This window comes from Ascaphus truei, chromosome 1, assembly GCF_040206685.1.
Source record: "Ascaphus truei isolate aAscTru1 chromosome 1, aAscTru1.hap1, whole genome shotgun sequence".
Lineage (NCBI taxonomy): Eukaryota > Metazoa > Chordata > Amphibia > Anura > Ascaphidae > Ascaphus > Ascaphus truei.
The window spans coordinates 276159691-276181631 of NC_134483.1; the positions used below are offsets into that span (position 1 = coordinate 276159691).

Consider the following 21941-nt stretch of genomic DNA (forward strand, 5'->3'; position numbering starts at 1 on the left):
CCAAGACATGGGACACACAGCGCAGCGTGGGCCTCAGCAGCAGCAGCAGGTCCCCCCCCCCGAAGCGGCCGACGCCGCAGCACGCTCCCCGGACACCCCCGGGCAGCAAGCGAGGATCGGGGGCAGGTGATTAGGGGGAGATCATGGGCAGGAGGCGGACTGGCGCAGGAGGCGCGCACGGGGGACGCTGGGTTGGCACTTCCCCCTCCGTCCCACGTGGGGAGCGGAGGGTGCGGGGGGGCTGGATCACGCGCTTGTTTTGGGCTTCCCCCTCCGTCCCACGTGGGGAGCGGAGGGTGCGGGGGGGCTGGATCGCGTGCGGCGCTTGTTTTGGGCTTCCGCCTCCGTCCCACGTGGGGAGCGGAGGGGGGGGGCTGGGTTGCACGCGGGGCTTGGTTTGGGCTTCCCCCTCCGTCCCACGTGGGGAGCGGAGGGGGGGGGCTGGGTTGCGCGCGAGGCTTGGTTTGGGCTTCCCCCTCCGTCCCACGTGGGGAGCGGAGGGTGCGGGGGGGCTGGATCGCGCGCTTGTTTTGAGCTTCCCCCTCCGTCCCACGTGGGGAGCGGAGGGTGCGGGGGGGCTGGATCGCGTGTGGCGCTTGTTTTGGGCTTCCCCCTCCGTCCCACGTGGGGAGCGGAGGGGGGGGGGGCTGGGTTGCGCGGGGCTTGGTTTGGGGAGTGGGGGGGGGAGGGATGCGGGGGATTCTTGGTTGCTGGGGGGAACAGGCAGCGCAAATGGCAGGACACTCTGCTTGCCCTGTGCACGCGCGCCGGGACCACAGGATTTGCCGCCATTTTTTTTAACTTTTTTTTTAACCCAATCAGGGAGGGGGATTTAAAAAAAAAAAATTGGCACGAGCAGGGGAATTCATTGAGCTGCAGCACGGGTCGCCAGCTGCCTAAATCCACTCGCAACGGGCGACTTTTTATCATTATTTGTCGAGCACTGCATATGTATATATATATATATATATATATATATATATATATATATATATATATATATATATATATATATATATATATATATATATATATATATGAAGAAGAAGCGCCAGCTCCATAGCATAATACTGTATAAAAATCAAATGTATTAAAAAACAACGAGAGAGGCCGTCAGGACATGCACTCACTTCAATGTGTAAAAAACAATCATGGGAGACAATCTGTTTGCCCTTCAGGAATCAGGGAGAGAAACTGCAGCCAGAATATATTGCAATGGTGTGCAATGGAGTGGGTGTAGGAGCCGATACTTATCCACTTGAGAGGAAGAGGGGTGGTTCTCTCCACAGCAGTGTAGATGGAAGCAGCCTAGAGACGACCAGCACTCACACGAAGCTGTGGCATCCAGTCCAGGTATGACTAGGAACTGCGCCTTCTCTCTGTGCCTCCCAACAACACAGGCTGAAGATCTCTGTGCAGCAGGGGATGCACAATGTCATGGGAGACACAGGAAAAGGGACTTAGAGGCTTCAGAGCCTATTCCTCAGTGTGTGTGTCCCTCAGTGCCTGAGATGTGCACTTGATCCCCTCCTCACTGTTTGTGTACTTCCTAAAGGTAGTCCCTCTAAGTCCCTTTTCCTGTGTCTCCCATCACATTGTCCATCCCCTGCTGCACAGAGATCTTCAGCCTGTGTTGTTGGGAGGCACAGAGAGAAGGCGCAGTTCCTAGTCATACTTGGACTGGATGCCACAGCTTCGTGTGAGTGCTGGTCGTCTCTAGGCTGCTTCCATCTACACTGCTGTGGAGAGAACCACCCCTCTTCCTCTCAAGTGGATAAGTATCGGCTCCTACACCCACTCCATTGCACACCATTGCAATATATTCTGGCTGCAGTTTCTCTCCCTGATTCCTGAAGGCCAAACAGATTGTCTCCCATGATTGTTTTTTACACATTGAAGTGAGTGAATGTCCTGGCGGCCTCTCTTGTTGTTTTTTTAATACATTTGATTTTTATACAGTATTATGCTATGGAGCTGGCGCTGCTTCTTCTCTTTTTTCTTAGATTTCCATGATCTGGCTAGATCATTCTAGAAGCTGCTTACTCCATACTGTGAGAAAACACTAGGGTTAGGGAGTGATCGCAAAACGCATTGGACTCTAATTTCGCCGATCAATGCCACGCTATTATAGAAGCCCACAAAAACGCTCGAATTAACACACAAATTCAGCACTATTGTTGTTGAATGTGTGGGAACTGACCCAGATGTTTTATTTACTGCACCGACACACTTTATTCGAGCAAATACCCGGTATGTACCTGGCAGATACCTGGAATAAGCCACTACTAACCTCTGACAAGCCCCGTTACATTTGCCTTCCCAGCCTGGGTTCATGCCTGGCTGATGGGCGGCTGATCTGTTAAATGATAATGATTAGGATTTAATAGGCTGCAATGCTTCGCGTGTCTACCAGATGGCATAAATTCATGAATTGTAATGCAGTTTATATATATATACTGTGCAGTATTGCAGCCAGCGGGAATAAAATGCTTCAATCCCTGCTTGGAAAATAACTCAATGTACTCGGGCAGAAAACAGTCACAAACCTCAATACACCCGGGTATACCCGAATTCGTGGGACTAGCCAAGCTCGAATAAAGTGTGTCGCCAGTGTAGCATTTTTGTAGTTTGATGGGTTTAGTTTGGTAACTGACCAACTGCGCATGTGCAACAGCTGGCAATTGTTCAATCTGCAATGAAGGTACCGTTTGGGTATATAAGGGCTCAGTCTTTCCCCCCCCATCAAATTTGTCCCTGAGGAAGCTCCTTTGCTGGAGGGAAACGCGCGTTGGATGCGCAATGTTGTCAGTCTCCTACTTGGAGCTGCTTTTATGTAGTGTTCTGTAGTCTCCTGGCTCTATCTATGTAGACCTTAAATTGGTTATCTTTATCAACACTCAGTGCGCAAGCTTTCCTGCTCTCTATATGATATGTTTATTTGGAGTGTGCTGTATAATGACTCACTGACCAAAATGCTGTGAACAATTGCTTCACTATGCTGTGAATCATCTACTCTCCATTACCACACTATCAGCTGCACTTCCATACCCACTGGATGGTAATACACTTCTAACTAACATCCCTAAGTGCTCTGTGGTTTATAAGTTTAAGCAGGACTGCTGAATTTTCACGATACAATCATTCACTGAGTTTGTTATATATATGTATATACATTTACCTGGTCTCATAGGTGCCCCAGAGGGGTTTATACCCTGACTATTAGCGTCCTGTGTCTTGCAATCTCAACTACAATTAGTTGTTTGAGACCATCCCAACGCACATTCACTGACACGGATGCTTGGTCTTGTTAATTTAATTTATTTTTAATGCACAATACACGACGTTTTGGTAACATATGTTTTATGTAAATATATTAAAAGTTAAATTTTAAATTAAGTAGGAGTGCAGTATAGTGAATTCTTTTAGGAGACACATCCATTTTGTGTTCTCCTTGCCCCCTCTTTTTCCGACCCCCTTACTCCATACTGTGACTGGAACATTTACATCTGGACTTGATTTAATTTTTTTCTATCTGGGACTTACAGCTTGTTCTATATATTTTTTATTGGACACTAAACACTAAAGGTTAAACAATAAAAAAAAATATTCCTTATTTGTTTTTGTTTTTATTGTGGTTTTATATATATATATATATATATATTTATATAATTATTTTTATTTTTTATTTTCGCATTCACCTTTCAAATTCACATCACAATTGTCACATTCACTTCTATAGAACGCACTTTATTCACACACTGCTAGCGCTACTTTTTGTTTCTGTATATATATATATATATATATACAGCTAAACCCCGTTATAACGCGGGTCTCGGGGTCCACCCCGAGACCACCGCGTTACTAACGGGGTCGCGGGAAAAAAAATGGCCGCCGCGCTTTAGCGCATATTCATCCCGCGGGGCAGGAGATGGGAGCGGGCATGTCCCTCCGCTCCCCGCTTCCCCCTGTCACCGCGGGACAGGCCGCGGGGCAGGCGATGGGAGCGGGGATGTCCCTCCTGTCCCCGCTTCCCCCTGTCACCGCGGGACAGGCCGCGGGGCAGGAGATGGGAGCGGGGATGTCCCTCCTGTCCCCGCTTCCCCCTGTCACCGCGTGACAGCCCGCGGGGCAGGAGATGGGAGCGGGGATGTCCCTCAGGTCGCCGCTTACCTCAGATCCCGCTGCCTGCACGGAGGTGGTAGCTGGGGGTTTCTTCTCCCCACCGCTGTCCCTGGCGCTCCCGCTGCCTGCGCGGGAGGAGTGGGGGGAGCGGGTGGTGGTGCTGGTCGCGGCCTTTCCTCTGCTCCGACCCCACCCCCCGTCTGTGTAGAGTGAGAGAGTGTGTGTGTGTATGTATATATGGGAGAGAAAGTGTGTGTGTGTATATGGGTGTGTGTATGTGTGTGTAAGTGTCTGTGAGTGTGTGTAAGTGTCTGAGTGTGTGTGTAAGTGTGTGTGAGTGTCTGTGAGTGTCTAAGTGTGTCTAAGTGTCTGTGAGTGTCTGTGAGTGTGTTTAAGTGTGTCTAAGTGTGTGTAAGTGTCTGTGAGTGTGTGTAAGTGTCTGAGTGTGTGTGAGTGTCTGTGAGTGTCTAAGTGTGTCTAAGTGTGTGTAAGTGTCTGAGTGTGTGTGTAAGTGTGTGTGAGTGTCTGTGAGTGTCTAAGTGTGTGTAAGTGTCTGAGTGTGTGTGTAAGTGTCTGTGAGTGTGTGTAAGTGTGTGTAAGTGTCTGTGAGTGTGTGTAAGTGTCTGAGTGTGTGTGTAAGTGTGTGTAAGTGTGTGTGAGTGTCTGTGAGTGTCTAAGTGTGTGTAAGTGTCTGTGAGTGTGTGTAAGTGTCTGAGTGTGTGTGTAAGAGCCGGAGCGGGAGGTGGGAGGTTTGACAGGGAGGGGGGGCGTGGCTTGAGCGGAGGGACCCGCTACTCTCCCCCCCCTCCCTCCACGGACTGCAGGAGGGAGCTGCTACTCTCCCCCCCCCCTCCCTACACGGGCTGCAGGAGGGACCCGCTACTCTCCCCCCCCTCCCCGGACTGCAGGAGGGAGCTGCTACTCTCCCCCCCCCCTCCCCGGACTGCAGGAGGGAGCTGCTACTCTCCCCGGACTGCAGGAGGGAGCTGCTACTCTCCCCCCCCCTCCCCGGACTGCAGGAGGGAGCTGCTACTCTCCCCCCCTCCCCAGACTGCAGGAGGGAGCTGCTACTCTCCCCCCCCCTCCCCGGACTGCAGGAGGGAGCTGCTACTCTCCCCCCACTCCCTCCACTGGCTGCAGGAGGGACCCGCTACTCTCCCCCCCCCTCCCTCCACGGACTCGGGCTGGAGCACTCATACATACACACACACACACACACACACACAGGCACTCACGCACTCATACACACACACGCGCGCACACACATGCAGGCACTCGCGCACTCACACACACACACACAGACAGGCACTCACACACACAGACCGCTAACCCCCCCCGCCGCAGTACAGGGCCCGCCGTAGCCGCAGCGCAGGGCCCCGCCACCCCCCCAACCCCCACAGCACAATGACTTCCCACCCCCTTAACTTTGTGAAACAAAATTCACAAGACGTTGTACAGGCAAAATACATCTGTTAAAGTGCAGTTGTCTGTTTATTTCTATATAATAATTGTGTGCAGTGTGCAGTGTGTGTGCAGTGTGTGTGCAGTGTGTCAGTGTGTGCAGTGTGAGCAATGAGGAGTGTGTGTGCAGTGTACAGTGTGTGTGCAGTGTCAGTGTGTGCAGTGTGAGCAATGAGCAGTGTGTGTGCAGTGTGTGTGCAGTGTGTCAGTGTGTGCAGTGTGAGCAATGAGCAGTGTGTGTGCAGTGTGTGTGCAGTGCGTGTGCAGTGTGTCAGTGTGTGCAGTGTGAGCAATGAGCAGTGTGTGTGCAGTGTGCAGTGTGTGTGCAGTGTGTCAGTGTGTGCAGTGTGAGCAATGAGCAGTGTGTGTGCAGTGTGTCAGTGTGTGCAGTGTGAGCAATGAGCAGTGTGCAGTGTGTGTGCAGTGTGAGCAATGAGCAGTGTGTGTGCAGTGTGTGCAGTGTGTGTGCAGTGTGTGCAGTGTGCAGTGTGTGCAGTGTGTGTCAGTGTGTGCAGTGTGAGCCATGAGCAGTGTGTGTGCAGTGTGCGTGCAGTGTGTCAGTGTGAGCAATGAGCAGTGTGTGTGCAGTGTGCAGTGTGTGTGCAGTGTGCAGTGTGTCAGTGTGTGCAGTGTGAGCAATGAGCAGTGTGTGTGCAGTGTCAGTGTGTGCAGTGTGCAGTGTGTGTGCAGTGTGTCAGTGTGTGCGTGTGTGCAGTGTGAGCAATGAGCAGTGTGCGTGCAGTGTGCAGTGTGTCAGTGTGAGCAATGAGCAGTGTGTGTGCAGTGTGTGTGCAGTGTGCAGTGTGTCAGTGTGAGCAATGAGCAGTGTGCAGTGTGCAGTGTGGCAGTGTGGCAGTGTGAGCAATGAGCAGTGTGTGTGCAGTGAGTGTGTGCAGTGTGTGCAGTGTGCAAAAATAAAATGTAAAAAAAACGCGTTATAACCGAATCGCGGTATAACGAGGCGCGTTATAACGGGGTTTAGCTGTATCTATATATCTATCAATGGTATACAGAAAATTGGCTCCGTGGCACACTTCTTTATGGTTGCTGTCCTATACTCCTAAGTACTGGAGTCACTGCGTGCTTGGTGCTTTTTACGATGCAACCTACCATACTACCTACTACAAAGTTGATGCATAGATAATGCTACAGACAAATGACATGTGCTTACTTGTTTTACTCTCCCTGCTGCAATGCTTTAAAATGTCCTCCATTCCATACCTAAGGGTCTTGAACACATTGGGCTACCACATTGAATTCATTGGTGCTATAGATGTGCACTTCAACCTTCCCGGAGTTTGCAGAAGCAATTATATTTGCTACATTGATTTATGAACTGGCTTTGTTGTCTTTGCTGTGCTGACTTTTTCTCTTTCTTGTCCACTCTCCTGTTACTTTCACATTTTTTTTCCTCTCTCCTTTCTGCCCACTTAACCCTATCTGTAGCAAAGCAAACACTGAAGAGAGGAGCATAACTCTGTGATCTGATTCTCACTCTCCTGTACATCTTGCAAAGAACACACGAGTGCCGTCAACTTTAAGTCTGCTAAACTGGTAATGTGGATACAAACAACCCTGCCTTGCAGTCCATGACACATCACTGCTTGTAAATGCATGTCTCTTGCTTTAAAATACCTGTAGTATTCTTCCCTTGATGCTTTAAGCTCAAATGTCATTGATGGTGCAAAGAGTTAGCGGCGGTCTCACTTAGGTAATGATTTAAAAAAAAAAAAAACATTTTGTTAACAATTTAACTGGTTTACAGTAACATGTAATCATCCTAAACGCATTTTTGGCTTCTGTTGGAATTAATATATGTTTTCCTTACAAGCAGAATGTATGCCAATTAAATGTTTCCACCACCCATTTGTCCAACCTCTCCATTTCCCACCAACATAGTATTATGAGAAGCTGTTCGCACATGGTTAACAATGCAGCAACTTCAGTCAAAGTGACAACATTGTTAACTGCACGTGAATGGCATCTCCCCATGTTGAGTATTGACCGGTAACAGGAGCAAACATAGAAGCCCTCTGCTGCTTTTACATTTCTGTGAACTAACTTTAATATTTTTCAAACTTTGGATCAGTGCCTGCTTAAAATAAAATCTTTCACCCATATTTAAATTCTTAATTTATGTCCCTGCCATTGATTCATTTTGGTCCATAAAAAGGGCCTGCCGTGCAAATGGGGATGCTATTATGCATGTCAAATGCCACTGTTCCCTACTTTACACCCTTCAGAGTTATCCTAATAATCCTGGTTAGAACTATGGACCAATACAAAACGACTGACTTCACTTTTCATCCTTGGTTTTAATACTTAATTCTTTTGAAAGTGTGTTTGAAATGTACATAAATGGAGTGTGCAGCTTTGATACAAAGTGCTAAAAGCTTAAGTGGCACTAGCATGAGATTTAAATGCCTATCCCAGTGAGATTACAATACATTTCTTTTTTTTTTTATCACCATATTGGATAAGCCGTGCACAAAGCATGTTCTAGCATAAGCAAACAGACAATGTAAATATAGGGAAATAATAATTCAAGTATAAAAGCATCACCCTAAAGGTTAACCTAATGTAGAAAGAGAATGCCCATAAGTGTTTACCTAAAGGATTTGTTTGTTAGAAAACCCGAATACGTGGCATGGGAATAGTACCTTTTGAGGTGTATAAAGGAAAAGGGAAATGTATGTGCTCATTCACCATACTTACTGATGAGAGATCACATTATTTATTTATATTTTCTCACTCGCTCTTCTACAGTTATAAGACGCCCCCACACTCCTGAAAAAAAGCCCTTAATGGGATCACCCTCTTTTAAAAAAAAAAAAAAAAAACGGGGTCAATTACTTAAGTCAGAAGAATTAATATGTTGAGAATTATGCATTCTCAACTGCATGGTCTATGTATTAAAGGACTGAAATGTTTATCTGCTGTACCATTGTTACAAGTCTGGGAATAAAGCTTCTTGCATCGGGTACAGATTGGAGGTGTATGCCGCCACTGACGTGGTTAGGTTTCACACACAGAAAAAAAGCAGAACATGTATGTATGTATTTGTCTTTATTTATACCGCGCCATTAATGTACATCACGCTTTCCAGCAGTAATACATGTGACAATCCTATAAATAACAAATAATACAAATAACACACAATGGGAAGAAGTGCTTCAGACATAAGTAACATTTAGGAAAAGAAGTCCCTGCTCCGAAGAGCTAGAGAAAGGTTTAAGGCGGGAGGGGGCTTTGGTTACAGAAAGGATAGAGAGAAGACATCCTTGAGCAGAATGCAAAAGTCGGGATGGTGCATAGCGCAAAATTAGGGCTGAGCTGCAAGGAGGCGCAGAAGAGTGTAAAGCTTTGAAAGTGCGGAGGAGAATTGAGTGTGTGATACAGTATTTGATAGGAAGCCAGGAGAGGGATTTCAGCAGGGGAGACGCTGAGACAGATTTAGGAAAGAGCAGTAGTTCTGGCAGCAGCCTTTAGGATAGATTTGTAGGGGGGGCAGGTGAGAGACAGGAAGGCCGGACAGCAGGAGGTTACAGTAATCAAGACGGGATTGAATGAGGGCCTGTGTCAGAGTTCTAGCAGTCGAGCAACAGAGGAAAGGGCATATCTTTGTAAAATTGCTAGCTACCTTTTGAATGTGAGAGAAGTCGAGTGTGACCCCTAGTCAGCGTGCTTCTGCTACTGGGTGAATAATAGTACTTCCAACAGAATGTGGAAGGAGGTAGTAGGGCCAAGTTTGGGAGGAAGTATGAGGAGCTCTGTTTTTGCCATGTTAAGTTTGTCGGCAGAAGACCATATCCAAGATGATATAGCAGAAAGACATTCAGAAACTTTGGGCTTACACAGCAGGTGTAAGGTCAGTTGAAAAGTAAATTTGTGTCATCAACAGAGAGGTGATATTTGAACCCAGGAGATGTGATTAGGTCACCTAGAGAGTGTGTAAAGAGAAAAGAGGAGAGGCCCCAGGATAGAGCCCTGGGGTACCCTCACAGAGAGATCGATAGAGAAGGAGGCAGAAGAGACACAAAGTACGATGGGAGAGGTAAAACGAGATCCAGGATAGAGCTTTGTTACGAATACCAAGAGTATGAAGAATCTGAAGAAGAGGATGGTCCACAGCAGGGGAGCGCAATCTTTTTTTTTTTTTTTCTTTTTTCCTGCGCCCCCCTGCCGGTTGCTCCCCTCTCTCTGCGCCCCCCCCCCCCCCCTCTTACCTTGGCTTCGGCAGCGTGGCGTCACATGACCTCGCAGAGGCATTTGCCGCCGCGTTGCCATGGTGACATGTCTCCAGAAGCAAGGAAAGTGCAGTTTACAGAGGCCTTCGCCGCTTCCCAGGCACTTAATTAAAGTGCCTTTGGTAAGCACGCGGGGCCTCTGTAAACCCCGTGCCCCTGGCAGAGACAGGAGGGAGACAGGTTGATAGAAAGAAAGGTAGAAACCTTTTCCTTAAAATAGTCGGCAAAGTCCTATGGTGAGATGGAGGCGCAAGAACAGGCAGCAGAGGGTTGTCTGAGTAGGGAGTCAGACAGAAAAGAGTCGGTGTGGGGTAGACTTGTGTGTGTTGATTAGTGAAGAAAAACAGGTTTGTTTAGCCTGAGAGAGGGCAGAGTTGAAACAGGATAGCATAAATTTGTAGTGAAGGAAGTCTGCGAGAGTGTGAGATTTCCTCCAGAGGCTTTCAGAGGAAGGAGTGCAGGAATGCAGCATGCGCGTGTGGGAATTTAGCCATGGTCATGGGTTAGAAGGGGGAAAATGACAGAAAGTGGGGCATGTAGATTAAGAGAGGAGGATAGGGCAACGTTGTAGTTCTTGACCAGGTTGTCGGGTCTGGAGCAGAGATGCGAGAGGAGAGGGAAGAGTCAAAAGCTGGTAGGTTAATAGAGTGCAGGTCTCTGCAGAAACGAGGGGTAGATGGAGGTGGAGAAGGGGAGAAGTGAGAGAGTGAGAAAATGAGATGAAGTTATGGTCAGAGAGAGGAAAGGGGGAAATGGAGAAATCAGAGAGAGAAACGTTTTTACTGAAGACCGGAACTAGGTAATGGCCATCCTTGTGAATGCTGGCTGCAGTCCACTGTTGAAGGCCAAAAGAAGAGGTTAGAGAGAGATAGCGGGAAGCCCAAGGGAGAGAGGGGTCAGCAATATGGCAGTTAAAGTCCCCAAGGAGAAGAACAGGTGAATCTGAGGAGAGAAAGAAAGGAGAGCCAGGATTCAAAGTGAGGGAGAAAGACAGAAGGGGGATGAGTAGAGGTAGGTGGGTGATAGATGACCGCCATGTGGACAGGGAGAGGAGAGAAGATCTGGACAGTGTGAACCTCAAAAGAAGGAAAAGCAAGAGGGAGGAATAGGAAGGGTTTGGTGACGGCAGAGAGAAGAGAGGAGGAGCCCCACGCCTCCACCCCTGCCATTGGGGCACGGAGTGTGGGAGAAAGACTACCATAAGGCTGAGTCCCCGCTGGAGAGGTCTGCGCTTGGCGCGCTTACCTTAATCAATGTGCATCGCAACTCCCACTCTCCCGATGTGCACACACGCTCATGTGTGTGCACACACGCTCTCCCAAGCGTTGTGCTTGGGGAGACAAGGGAGCTATACTTTCGAGCTCAGAGCAGGGTCACTTCTATATATGAACTATGATAGGTGAATCCGATATAACGAATGTGTCTCACCCAAAACTGTGTATAATATATGACAATAGTACCTCAAATTATTCAGTGCACAAAAAAACTTCACCACAATAAGTGAAAAAATGTATTTTAAAGTGAAGTATAAATAAAAATAGCTGCTCTACACCCTTAGGTTGGACCGTTCTCTTTGTCCAGAAATGTTGTATGTTGTCTTCCAGGTAAGGGGAGCGCTGTGAATCTCGTGTGGAAATATATGAAAAAAAATACAAATAATGATGTAGCCAGTATGACAAAAATGCTATCTAAAAAGTGGATGTACCTTACCTGTAAGACAACATACAACATGAAATCACAACTCTTTGGCCACTATTCAGGGTGCTTCCCCCATTGCTGAAGAGAGGTTTAGTTGCATTTAAATTAAGATTTTTTTCCACAGCATATTGAATATGGCCTTTGTTTCAGTTTAGCTTGAATTGCTTTAATACATCCAAAATGTGTGACCTTTGTCATTTGCAAGCCCAATTATTGATACTGGCTTAATGATTGGATTGCCAGACTGCTTAACGCTACTACAAGAATACATTTGCTGACCAATGTGGCTTATGAATATATTTGTAGCTGATACAATTGACAGATGCATTAGCGATTGCTGGGAAACGTCTATTGCATGACAAAATGGGGGTTATTCAATAAACTGTGATACTAGCACCGTCTCCATTTAATGAATAATCCTAAAGGTAATTCCCTTGAACTGCAGTCACTATAACTGATGCCAGGTTTGCTATTAATCAGTGCTGGGGGACCAATACTCAAAAACTGATTCATACCTTATCGTATTTCAACAACATACAAAAGATAGTGAACAAGTTAACAAAAATCACAAAATACTGTGAAACAGCAAAGGCATCAAAGAATCGAAATAGTGATAAAGTAATGTGTAAGTATTGGCTGATTTTAAAATGGGAGGAGCTGAATGCACCATTAGTCTATTTAGTGATATTGGGCTTCCTGCAGTTAAAGGTATTAGTACTACAACTACTACAATCCCATAAGCTACCATTTTATTGTATCAAAGCTTAAGTTGGAATTCATTCAGGATTTTAAAGCCGCAGTCCTGACTAATTGAACGAGACTATTTTCAGCTCCGGTAGCCCCCATGTTTTGTGATATGGTTACCAGTGTTGCCTCCTGGTTTCTTCAGGGGATTTAAATGGCCAAGTTGCAAGCGATGACATTGCGGCTTCCTAGTTCCCTGAACTGGTGTCCATTTTCTATGATAGTGTCTTGGATGAGATTCACTACAGTTAGCACATTGCAAACAATTGTGTGACCATGCGATTTATTTGTGCAAGTTGAGGAGCTGTTTCTGTGTATTAAAATGATAAGATAAGATAAAATAGTGCCCTGGAAGGGAAATTATCTGTTGTCTGTACATTATTTACTGAGCCACGCTTTAATTTTCTTATGTGTAATAGTGCTACTAGCGCGTGCCATTCCTATACCTAGGTATATGAAAATGTGCTTTAATAATATAATAGTTTTTCTTGTATAGCACGGACCGTGTACACAGCACTGTACACAGAATTTTTGCAAGCACAAGTCCCTGCCCCATAGAGCTTACAAGCTATTTTTTGGTGCCTGATGCACAGGTAAGATAAAGTGACTTGCCCAAGAGTGAACACTGGCATTTGAAACTCTAAATTCACTTACTATGAAAAAAATGACACAATTACTGAGCCATCCCCTCCTTCAACCTTTTACTGTAAATGAATTGTTCCTTTTTAAACCCCATAGCACTAAAATAATTGGTAGTTTTGATACTCTTGAAAGTAAAAATAAATAGTTTTGTTTTTAGCTTTTGATCACGTAGCACCAAATGTAACACTAGCTGTATATTACGTCTTGTTCTTCACACTTGGTACTCACCTAGCTTTATAGAAGCATTGTATGCATACATATTTTTAAGAAGCGCTAAATACAATCTTCTGTGCTCTAAAGCAGGGGTGCGCACTCTTTTCTGTTCGCACCCCCCTTTCTACTCTCCTCCCCTGCTCGCCTCCCCCCTCCTTACTTGCTCTCTGGCTTCGGCGGCGTCATATGACGTCACGACTTAATGGGATGTTGCGTTGCCATTTGACTCTGCGGTTTCATTTGACAGCGCATTGTCATGGCGATGTGTCGCCGAAGAGCAGGATAGAGACGTTATAGAGGCCTCACGCCTCCTCCGGCATTTAATTTAAATGCCTTGGGGAAGAGCGTGGGGCCTTTAACCGCTGCACCCCTGCTCTAAAGAATAGATTTTCAATATTGCACTGGTGTGTTTTTTCTTAATTTTGTTTAAGATGTCTCCCCACATTTTATAATTGTGGAAATTGAATCTGATTTATGAAACTATGCATTATTGTGTACAGTAGCTCACATTGAAAAGGTCTGCAGTGGATTTTCTTTAACCTCTTCTGAACAGGCTTGTCTGAACACATTTATTTATTTTTTACAGTTGCAGTCACTTTTTTTTTTTAATATGTTTTAAGAAATCCAAAATTGTGTGTACATTTTTTCCATGACAATGTGCTTGATATTAGCTTGTACTAAATGTGTTTAATGCAGCTACACTTGTTAAAATATTAACATGTTACATTAACATCCATTCCTGTTTCCAGTAATTGATGAATCAGATGGTTCTCTTACACGCACTGAAACACGTAGTGTTGAGTCTTGACAGTCTACTCTAGTCCTCTTGCGCACTCAGAGTTTGAAAGCTTGTTCAGGATTCTTCTCACACTTCATTGTGCACTGTGTATATATGGCCAAGGCCTATATGGGCTTTGCATTTTTTTTTTATGTATTGGTTTGGTTACAGTATGTTTCATTAATGAATCCTGGAGTTATAAATAGTTTGTGTGAATAGACCTTTTTTTTTTTTTTAAAGAATGTTTCAGTCTGTGCCCCTAACAATAGCAATATTAATAGAGAAGTGGATGGTATTTGCTATAAAACATTTCAATTACATTTGCTGATAAGGACACTTTCATCAGAATTTATTTTGCATAATTAGTTGCTACTTCTAGGTGAATTTCTGCACTATGCAAACATTCTACATATCTCTATTCTCTGCACACTCATGCGGGTTGTCATTATTTCATGAATGGCACCATCAATATTTTTTCTCTTTTCAACTCATTAATTACAAATCTCCTTTATTTAAGGGTGTGTTCTAGTCTATATACAGAAGAATGTTCTTTATTTTTGAGAGAAGCAACACAGAGTTAAAGCATGCCCCCATTATGCTTTTTGGTGTAGGGCAGAGATGTCCACTCCACTTAACTTTTTATCTTTAAAATCTAAGGCTGGGATGCACTAAACTCCAATAAGAGGTATTGGAGCCTGTTCGCAGTTAACGGCCATTGACTTAACCCATGATCGAGCTCTGATGCCTCATATTTGAGATTACGGATTCTCCTCTCAAGTCTCTGTTTTGCAAGGTAGAACTAGTGCTTAAAGACACCATAACCAGGGAAATCTCAATTAAGGATATTAAATAATGTTGTACTCCACTTACATTTATTCAAGTTTAAATAATTAAAACCATCAAGCCTTGTAACACACTTCCTACCATTTTTAATGGTGGTTTCGTAGTATAAAATCAGTTCAACAGCTTTGTAAATTTACACCCAATATCACAGAAGAGAAGATTATTAGGGATTTGCTGAAGGCTTATATCTTTCTAATGAAAGAGGGCAGTAGTTTTTCCAGTCACAGTGACATGGGCTGATAAAACAGTTTTAACAGAAAATCTAAATAGTTGGTACATTTGGTGTCCCTGTAAACACATTTTTTTTTTTTTTGCTTATATTACTACTGGAAGACTTTGCAAGGCATGATGTGCTAGAACTTTACAAATAAAGGTATAGAGCAGTAATAAATGCAACATAAAGTGTAAACTTAAATTTTAATAAATGAACATTACAAAAAAAAGAGGAAGAAAAGTAAATCATTTTCTTTTTGTTTGTTTAAACTTCTTTTTTAAACCAGGATGGAGATAGCACCTTTAATCGTGCCAAACTGCTAAATATTGGCTATGTGGAATCTTTGAAAGAGTATGATTATAACTGCTTTGTGTTTAGCGATGTGGACCTTATCCCCATGGATGACAAAAACATCTACAAATGTTCTAGCCAACCCAGGCATCTGTCAGTTTCTATGGATAAATTTGGATTTGGGTAAGCAATCCGTATCTGTGTGTGTGTGTGTATAATTATTATTTTTTATGTAGGTAGAGGTGGCGATGAGCTAGATTGAAACAATTCCCTCAATACATTTTGGTTTGGAATAATGTTTATTGACTAGCGAATATTAATGATCTTTAGGTGCCTTCTATGGGCATTGAGGTACATTATAACAGTGACCGTCTACAGTAAATGTTAGTTACTATTAAGACACATTCATACCAGCTCCCTACCCACCTAATATCAGAAGGATCACAAATGTCTTATGAGAGTTGTAACAGTTTGCATGAATTACCTGGATGATGAGTTGTGCTCCCTCAGGGTGGAGTGAGAAGGCCCATTCTGCTTATTCCTTAGGTGACTGGTTTCTGAAGAAATGTCTTTTTACCAAGCTGCTGTATAGCCAGGACTGGGCGCTAATGGCAAACACGCAAAGGTCTATTTTTATTTACCAGTAATAGAGCAGGCAAATTAGTATTTTAGGTTAGCGATGTTGACAATCCTTTCACAATGTCATATCTTAAATACAATCTTTTTGTATTTAAATACAATTTTGCATCAATGTAGTGTTTTTCCCATAGATTACCATACAATCAGTATTTTGGAGGTGTGTCTGCTTTAAGCAAGGAGCAATTTGAAAAAATCAATGGATTTCCAAACAGTTATTGGGGATGGGGTGGAGAAGATGATGATATATATAACAGGTATGGAAGTTCCCACTTTGTATGATTTCCCAGAATGTTGTCATCATAAAGGTACAAAATAAATAAAAAGTTGATGCTTTTAAATAAAACTTTTGAAATACATGAAAAGGCCTGGAGATTTAAGGAATTTTTTGCTACATACCAAAATGCTTGAAATGTTATACATTGTATTCATCCCTGAGAAACTTTAGCAAAATAAATATAGTTGAAGCTTTTCAGTGATAGAATGCAATGCATAGCATCCAGTTGTCCCAAGCTTCTGCAACATTCATGGAATTAGTGTTCATATGAACTTAAACGGTTTAATTTGTTGCCAGTACTCTAGTGCCGATGAGTATTCTAAAACAAATCTGGGGCTATCACCAACAAGATCCAGGTACATGCTGGGTACATGCTGCAACATTTCAGTGACATTTCTGCAGATAGAGTAATCGCCCATCGGATTAACAGCGGGAGTCCCTGGCAGTCCCATTCAAACTGAATGGGACTGCCAGGGACCCCTGCTGTGTTAATCCGATGGGCCATTAGTCTCTGCAGAATTGTCACTGAAATGCTGCAGCATGTACCCAACATGTACCTGGATCTTGTAGGTTATAGCCACAGATTTTCCAAGGCAAGTTTTAGAATACTCATCGGTGCTCCTGTAAGTCACGCCCAACAGCGACCAGTTTACATTTCCTAAACCATACACCACAGTTTAATGGTTCATGAAGTAAAATAACCCAAAAACATAGATAAAGGTAACATAGAATCGTTAATCCTGCTTTGTTTTGATCGTATAATGGCACTTTTAAACAAATTTGAAAAAATTACGCTTCACTGGACGTGATATAATCAATATTTTTTGGGGGGATAGTTCTGGCACGTTGGTGTCATAACCAATAGTCATTGGCCAGTAAAATATATGGCCTAAGAAACAATTGAGGGTATACACAGAAAAATAACTATAGACATAATAAAATAGAACATTGCAACATTGCATTTGAGTTTACTATAATCTTGACATACTGTAGCTCTTACGTGACAACAGCTAGAAGTAGACGTTGACAGGATTTGTGTCTTATTTAATAGGAAATATCATGGGATTTCTATAATCGTAATGTACCCTGTAATGTCATTAATTGCTGATGACTTAACTTAAGTAAACAACCCTCTGTCTTTATATGTTATTTTTTTATTTTAACGTTCCCCCACTGGAAAACTGGAGTGAAAAAGAATTGCGCCAGATTTAACAAAAGGAAAAATTCCCATTTGCTTTCAATGCCATTCATTTTTCTTTGTAAGCAAAAAAAGCACCAGATGTATCCATCTGTTTTTAAATAGTATGTTGGAGGAAGCCTGTTCTTAGGCTAAAAAGCTCATTTGAAACTGATTGAGTGCCAACCAGAATACAGAAACAAAAGGAATGAAAAAAAATTGCAAAACCCATACACACAGACCACCATTGCCACAGCTCTGAATAATGAGATCAATATGCAGGGATCATTCACCTGTAAATCTAGTAATATGGTGTGTTTTTATAAAATATAGAAAATGCACCAAAAAAGGGAAACAATCGTTTGTGCACACCTGATCTAGGGGAAGGGTCTAAAACAGTTATTATGATCAATAACTTGTTAACAGTATATTCTAAAACTGCTCATGTTAATGTCTGTTTTTCTTTAACTTGTTATTACAATAGTAAATGTCAGTTTATTTATATTTACAGGATCGTGTCTAGGGGTATGTCAATATCTCGTCCAGATGCTGTCACTGGAAAATGTCGAATGATTCGTCATGACAGAGATGCCAAAAATGACCCCAATCCTCAAAGGTCTGTTTTTTAATGTATTTTTTTATTTCTGTCTTCTCTAACATTTGCTACACATTGAGCGCTCAGACTGAATGGCACAGACCAGCGGTGCGCAAAATAGGGGGCGCGCCCCCCTGGGGGGGCGCAAAACTATTGAGGGGGGGGGGTGCTGGCTGGGTGGGCAACATGGTGTGTGCAGGCAGGCCGCCGTGCGGGTGGGTGGGTGCGCCCGGGCGGGTTGGCGGGGGCACGGGCGCACCCACACACCCGCACGGCGGCCTGCCTGCACACACCATGTTGCCCACCCAGCCAGCACCCCCCCTCAATAGGGCGGCCAGACAACATAATGACGCGGGTGCGTGGGCAGGTGCGCGGATGAATGCGCGCACGCGTGGACAACATGGTCTGCGGGGGCTGCAGAGGTACGGCGTCTGCTAATGGTTCCGAAGTGGCCAGGAGGAAGAGCACGCCCCAGCGCTGTGACATCACCTCCTGGTGTCTGCCCTGCTAAGCGCTCTGGACCTGCTCTCCTCTGCTGGCTACTACCCGATTCCTGGCACAGCTGACACGTAGGCTGCACTGTCAGTGATACTCTAAATGTAATAAAAGAATTAACAGAAAGTAAAATCACAACAACATTAAAAACAGAAATAAATAAATAATACATTAGGCCTCGGCCAGGGTTCCGCTGAGCGGGCGGGCGTGCGTGCTCACGCTAGTCACGATTAAACACATTGCGGCAATGTGTGTGGCCAGCGTGAGCGAGCGCCTGCGCCTGCTCGGCACTTAGCTGCTTGCAGAGCAAGCAAATTTGATTTTGCTGCTCGCAAGCGCGTCACGTGAGCGGTTCGCCCATTGAGGGCGAACCATCTCCGTGGCTGCGCCCCCAGACGAGCGCGCACCTAGCCGGCCACGAATTGGCCAGGTAGGGAGCGTTGCGCGCTCATGTGACACGCTTGCGAGCAGCAAAATTAAATTTGCTTGCTCCGCACGCAGCTAAGCGCCGAGCAGGTGCTCGCTCACGCTGGCCACACACATTGCCACAACGTGAGGCCGCCACCGGCTCAGCGCCACCGTGCGCTGACGTTACGCGGCAGATGCCTGAAAATACAACAAATTTTGTATTTTCAAAACGCTGCCGCATCATCGAGCCTCTCCAGCTGTAGGCGTGCAGGCACGGGGGTAGCTAAAATGAGCCGGGCAGGGGGACCCGAGAAATTTCATGGATGAAAAGGAGGGCTCGGCATAAAAAGTTTGCTCACCCCTGGATAGACTATCATTGGATACACTCGGTTTGTTAACCGATTCAGTTGAGAATAAAGCTTTTGGCGACTTCCACACCTTTATTTCATTTATGGTAATATTTAGCCACATGTGTATCAAACACATGCATTTAACCTTTCGTATATTTTATATGGAGACCCTTTTTTATTAAAAATATAAAGGAGCTGATAGAATATGTTCTGCCTATATGATGAGAGGCCCTGTCACTTTCAGGAGGGATTTGAATCCTTATTTGTTCTCAAATGAACATTCTGCATTATAGGGGCTGTGCATGTGTCTCTTTGTATATAATACAGACTGGCTATTGCTATGTACCTGAGAGCACCCAGCGAATGTATCTCTGGAGAAAATAGAACTTTACATTTGACACTTTCCAGGAGACTTCAGCCATGTTAATTTTGTATTGTTTCTACCACAGTAATAAATGTGATAACACCCAGCATTCCCACAAACAGGGAACAGTGGTGAGCATGGACTCAGTCCGTGTCTGTGTGGATTACCTACATGTACGCCAATGCTGGAGGGCCCGAAACCACAGCCCATATGCATTTGCATTAAATCTACAGTTCAAGATGCCATTTAAAAAAAAAAGTAATATTTTTTTTTTCATTCAATATGTGCACTAATACAATCTGCACACTGACAAGTGATTAGCTAAGTTGCCGGTTGATCCGTTCTCCTGTAATCGATCGCTGAAGATTCGGCTCGGGGGTTCACTAAATCAGTGGGAGGGCTGCAAAAGATTACCCAAGATGCAAAGTTCTGTGTGGAAGATCATGTAATCAGGAAGGCACTAGATACATTTGGTGCATTGCTAGAGAGAAGGCAAAAGGGGTGTGCCAGAGAGTTTCAGCAGAGGAAAGGGATGTGACTTTGTAAATGGTTGCTATAGAAACAAAAATGTGTGTTACATTATAATACATTAAAATGTCTTTAAAAATAGTTTGGTTTATTCTCAAAAAAAGCTACAAGTATTTTCTCATAGTACGGAACTCATTTATTAAAAAAAAAAGACACATAGGATATTATGTGAACTTCAGCTGTAAGGTAGAGAGACCTTTGGAGAAACGAAGGGCAGCCAAAATGGTGCCTGTCAAGGAACCATCATAAAAGTCTATTGATAAGGTATTTGTATTTGTATAAGGTATTTATATAGACCAGGCCTGCTCAACTCGTAAAGTGAGAAGGGCCGAACTGCTCCAAGGAAAAAAAAATTGGGCCGCATGGGTAAAATCATCATCATCATCATCATCATCACCATCTCTCCTCCAGCACATCATCATCATCATCCTCATATCTCCCCAAGAACCCCTCACAATCAACCTTTGCGTTACTCCCCATCTATCTCTCATACCCCCATCTCTCCCCCTCACCCACACATAATACTCCCCCTCCACATCAAACACAGAATACCCCCCTGCACAGCACACACATCACACCTCCCTTCACCTCACATCCCTCTCCCCCCTTGCACCTCACATCGCTCTCCCCCCTTGCACCTCACATCTCTCCCCCCTGCACCGCACCTCACATCACTCTCCCCCCTGCACCTCACATCACTCTCCCCCCTTGCACCTCACATCACTTTCCCCCCTTGCACCTGAAATCACCCCCCTTGCACCTCAAATCACCCCCATGCACCTCAAATCACCCCCCGATGCACCCCAATTCACCCACCCTTGTACCTCAAATCACCCCCCATGCACCTCAAATCACCCCCCTTGCACCTCAAATCACCCACCCTTGTACCTCAAATCACCCCCCATGCACCTCAAATCACCCACCCTTGTACCTCAAATCACCCCCATGCACCTCAAATCACCCACCCTTGTACCTCAAATCACCCGCCTCGCACCTCAAATCACCTGCCTTGCACCTCAAATCACCCCCTTGTACCTCAAATCACCCCCATGCACCTCAAATCACCTGCCCTGGCACCTCCAATGACCCCCCCTGCACCTCCCATCACCCTCCTCCCCTGCACCTCATATCACCCACTCCCCCCCTGCACCTCCCATCACCCATCACCCTCCCCCCTGCACCTCACATCACCCACAGGGCCGCCAACAGAAATCATGGGGCCCGGGACAAATGAAAGGAGCAGGCCCCTCCCCCCCCCGAACCCATAGCGCACCTACCACGAAAAAATATCTTTTAGCACGCAACTTTTACTTAACTATTTTCTTATTGTGATACAGAAAAAAACATTACAATGCAACCTGTTTATTTTTTATATTTTCAACAAAAGACATGTGACTGCCTGCCTGGGTGGGTGAGTGGGTGGGTGGGTGGATGAGTGACTGGGTGGGTGAATGACAGTTGGGTGAATGATGGTGGGTGGGTGGGTGAATGGCGGTTGAATGGCGGTGGGTGGGTGAATGACAGTGACTCATCTCTTCCACTCCCCGCATCTCCCCCTCCTCATCTCTTCCACTCCCCGCATCTCCCCCTCATCTCTTCCACACCCTGCATCTCCCCCTCCTCATCCACTCCCTGCATCTCCCCCTCATCTCTTCCACTCCCCGCATCTCCCCCTCCTCATCTCTTCCACACCCTGCATCTCCCCTCCTCATCCACTCCCTGCATCCCCCCCTCATCTCTTCCACTCCCCGCATCTCCACCTCCTCATCTCTTCCACACCCTGCATCTCCCCCTCATCTCTTCACACCCTGCATCTCCCCCTCCTCATCCACTCCCTGCATCTCCCCCTCATCTCTTC

At 45.1% G+C, this 21941-nt stretch overlaps 1 protein-coding gene across 1 annotated transcript in view; it reads left to right on the forward strand.

Annotated features, from left to right (window-relative positions):
* B4GALT1 (beta-1,4-galactosyltransferase 1) overlaps positions 1-21941 on the forward strand; it is a 124664-nt gene that overhangs the window by 76320 nt on the left and 26403 nt on the right. The window contains exons 3-5 of the mRNA XM_075604477.1: positions 15249-15436; positions 16024-16146; positions 17855-17959. Of these exons, the coding sequence (XP_075460592.1) occupies positions 15249-15436; positions 16024-16146; positions 17855-17959 (416 nt within the window). The remainder of the gene's footprint in view (positions 1-15248; positions 15437-16023; positions 16147-17854; positions 17960-21941) is intronic.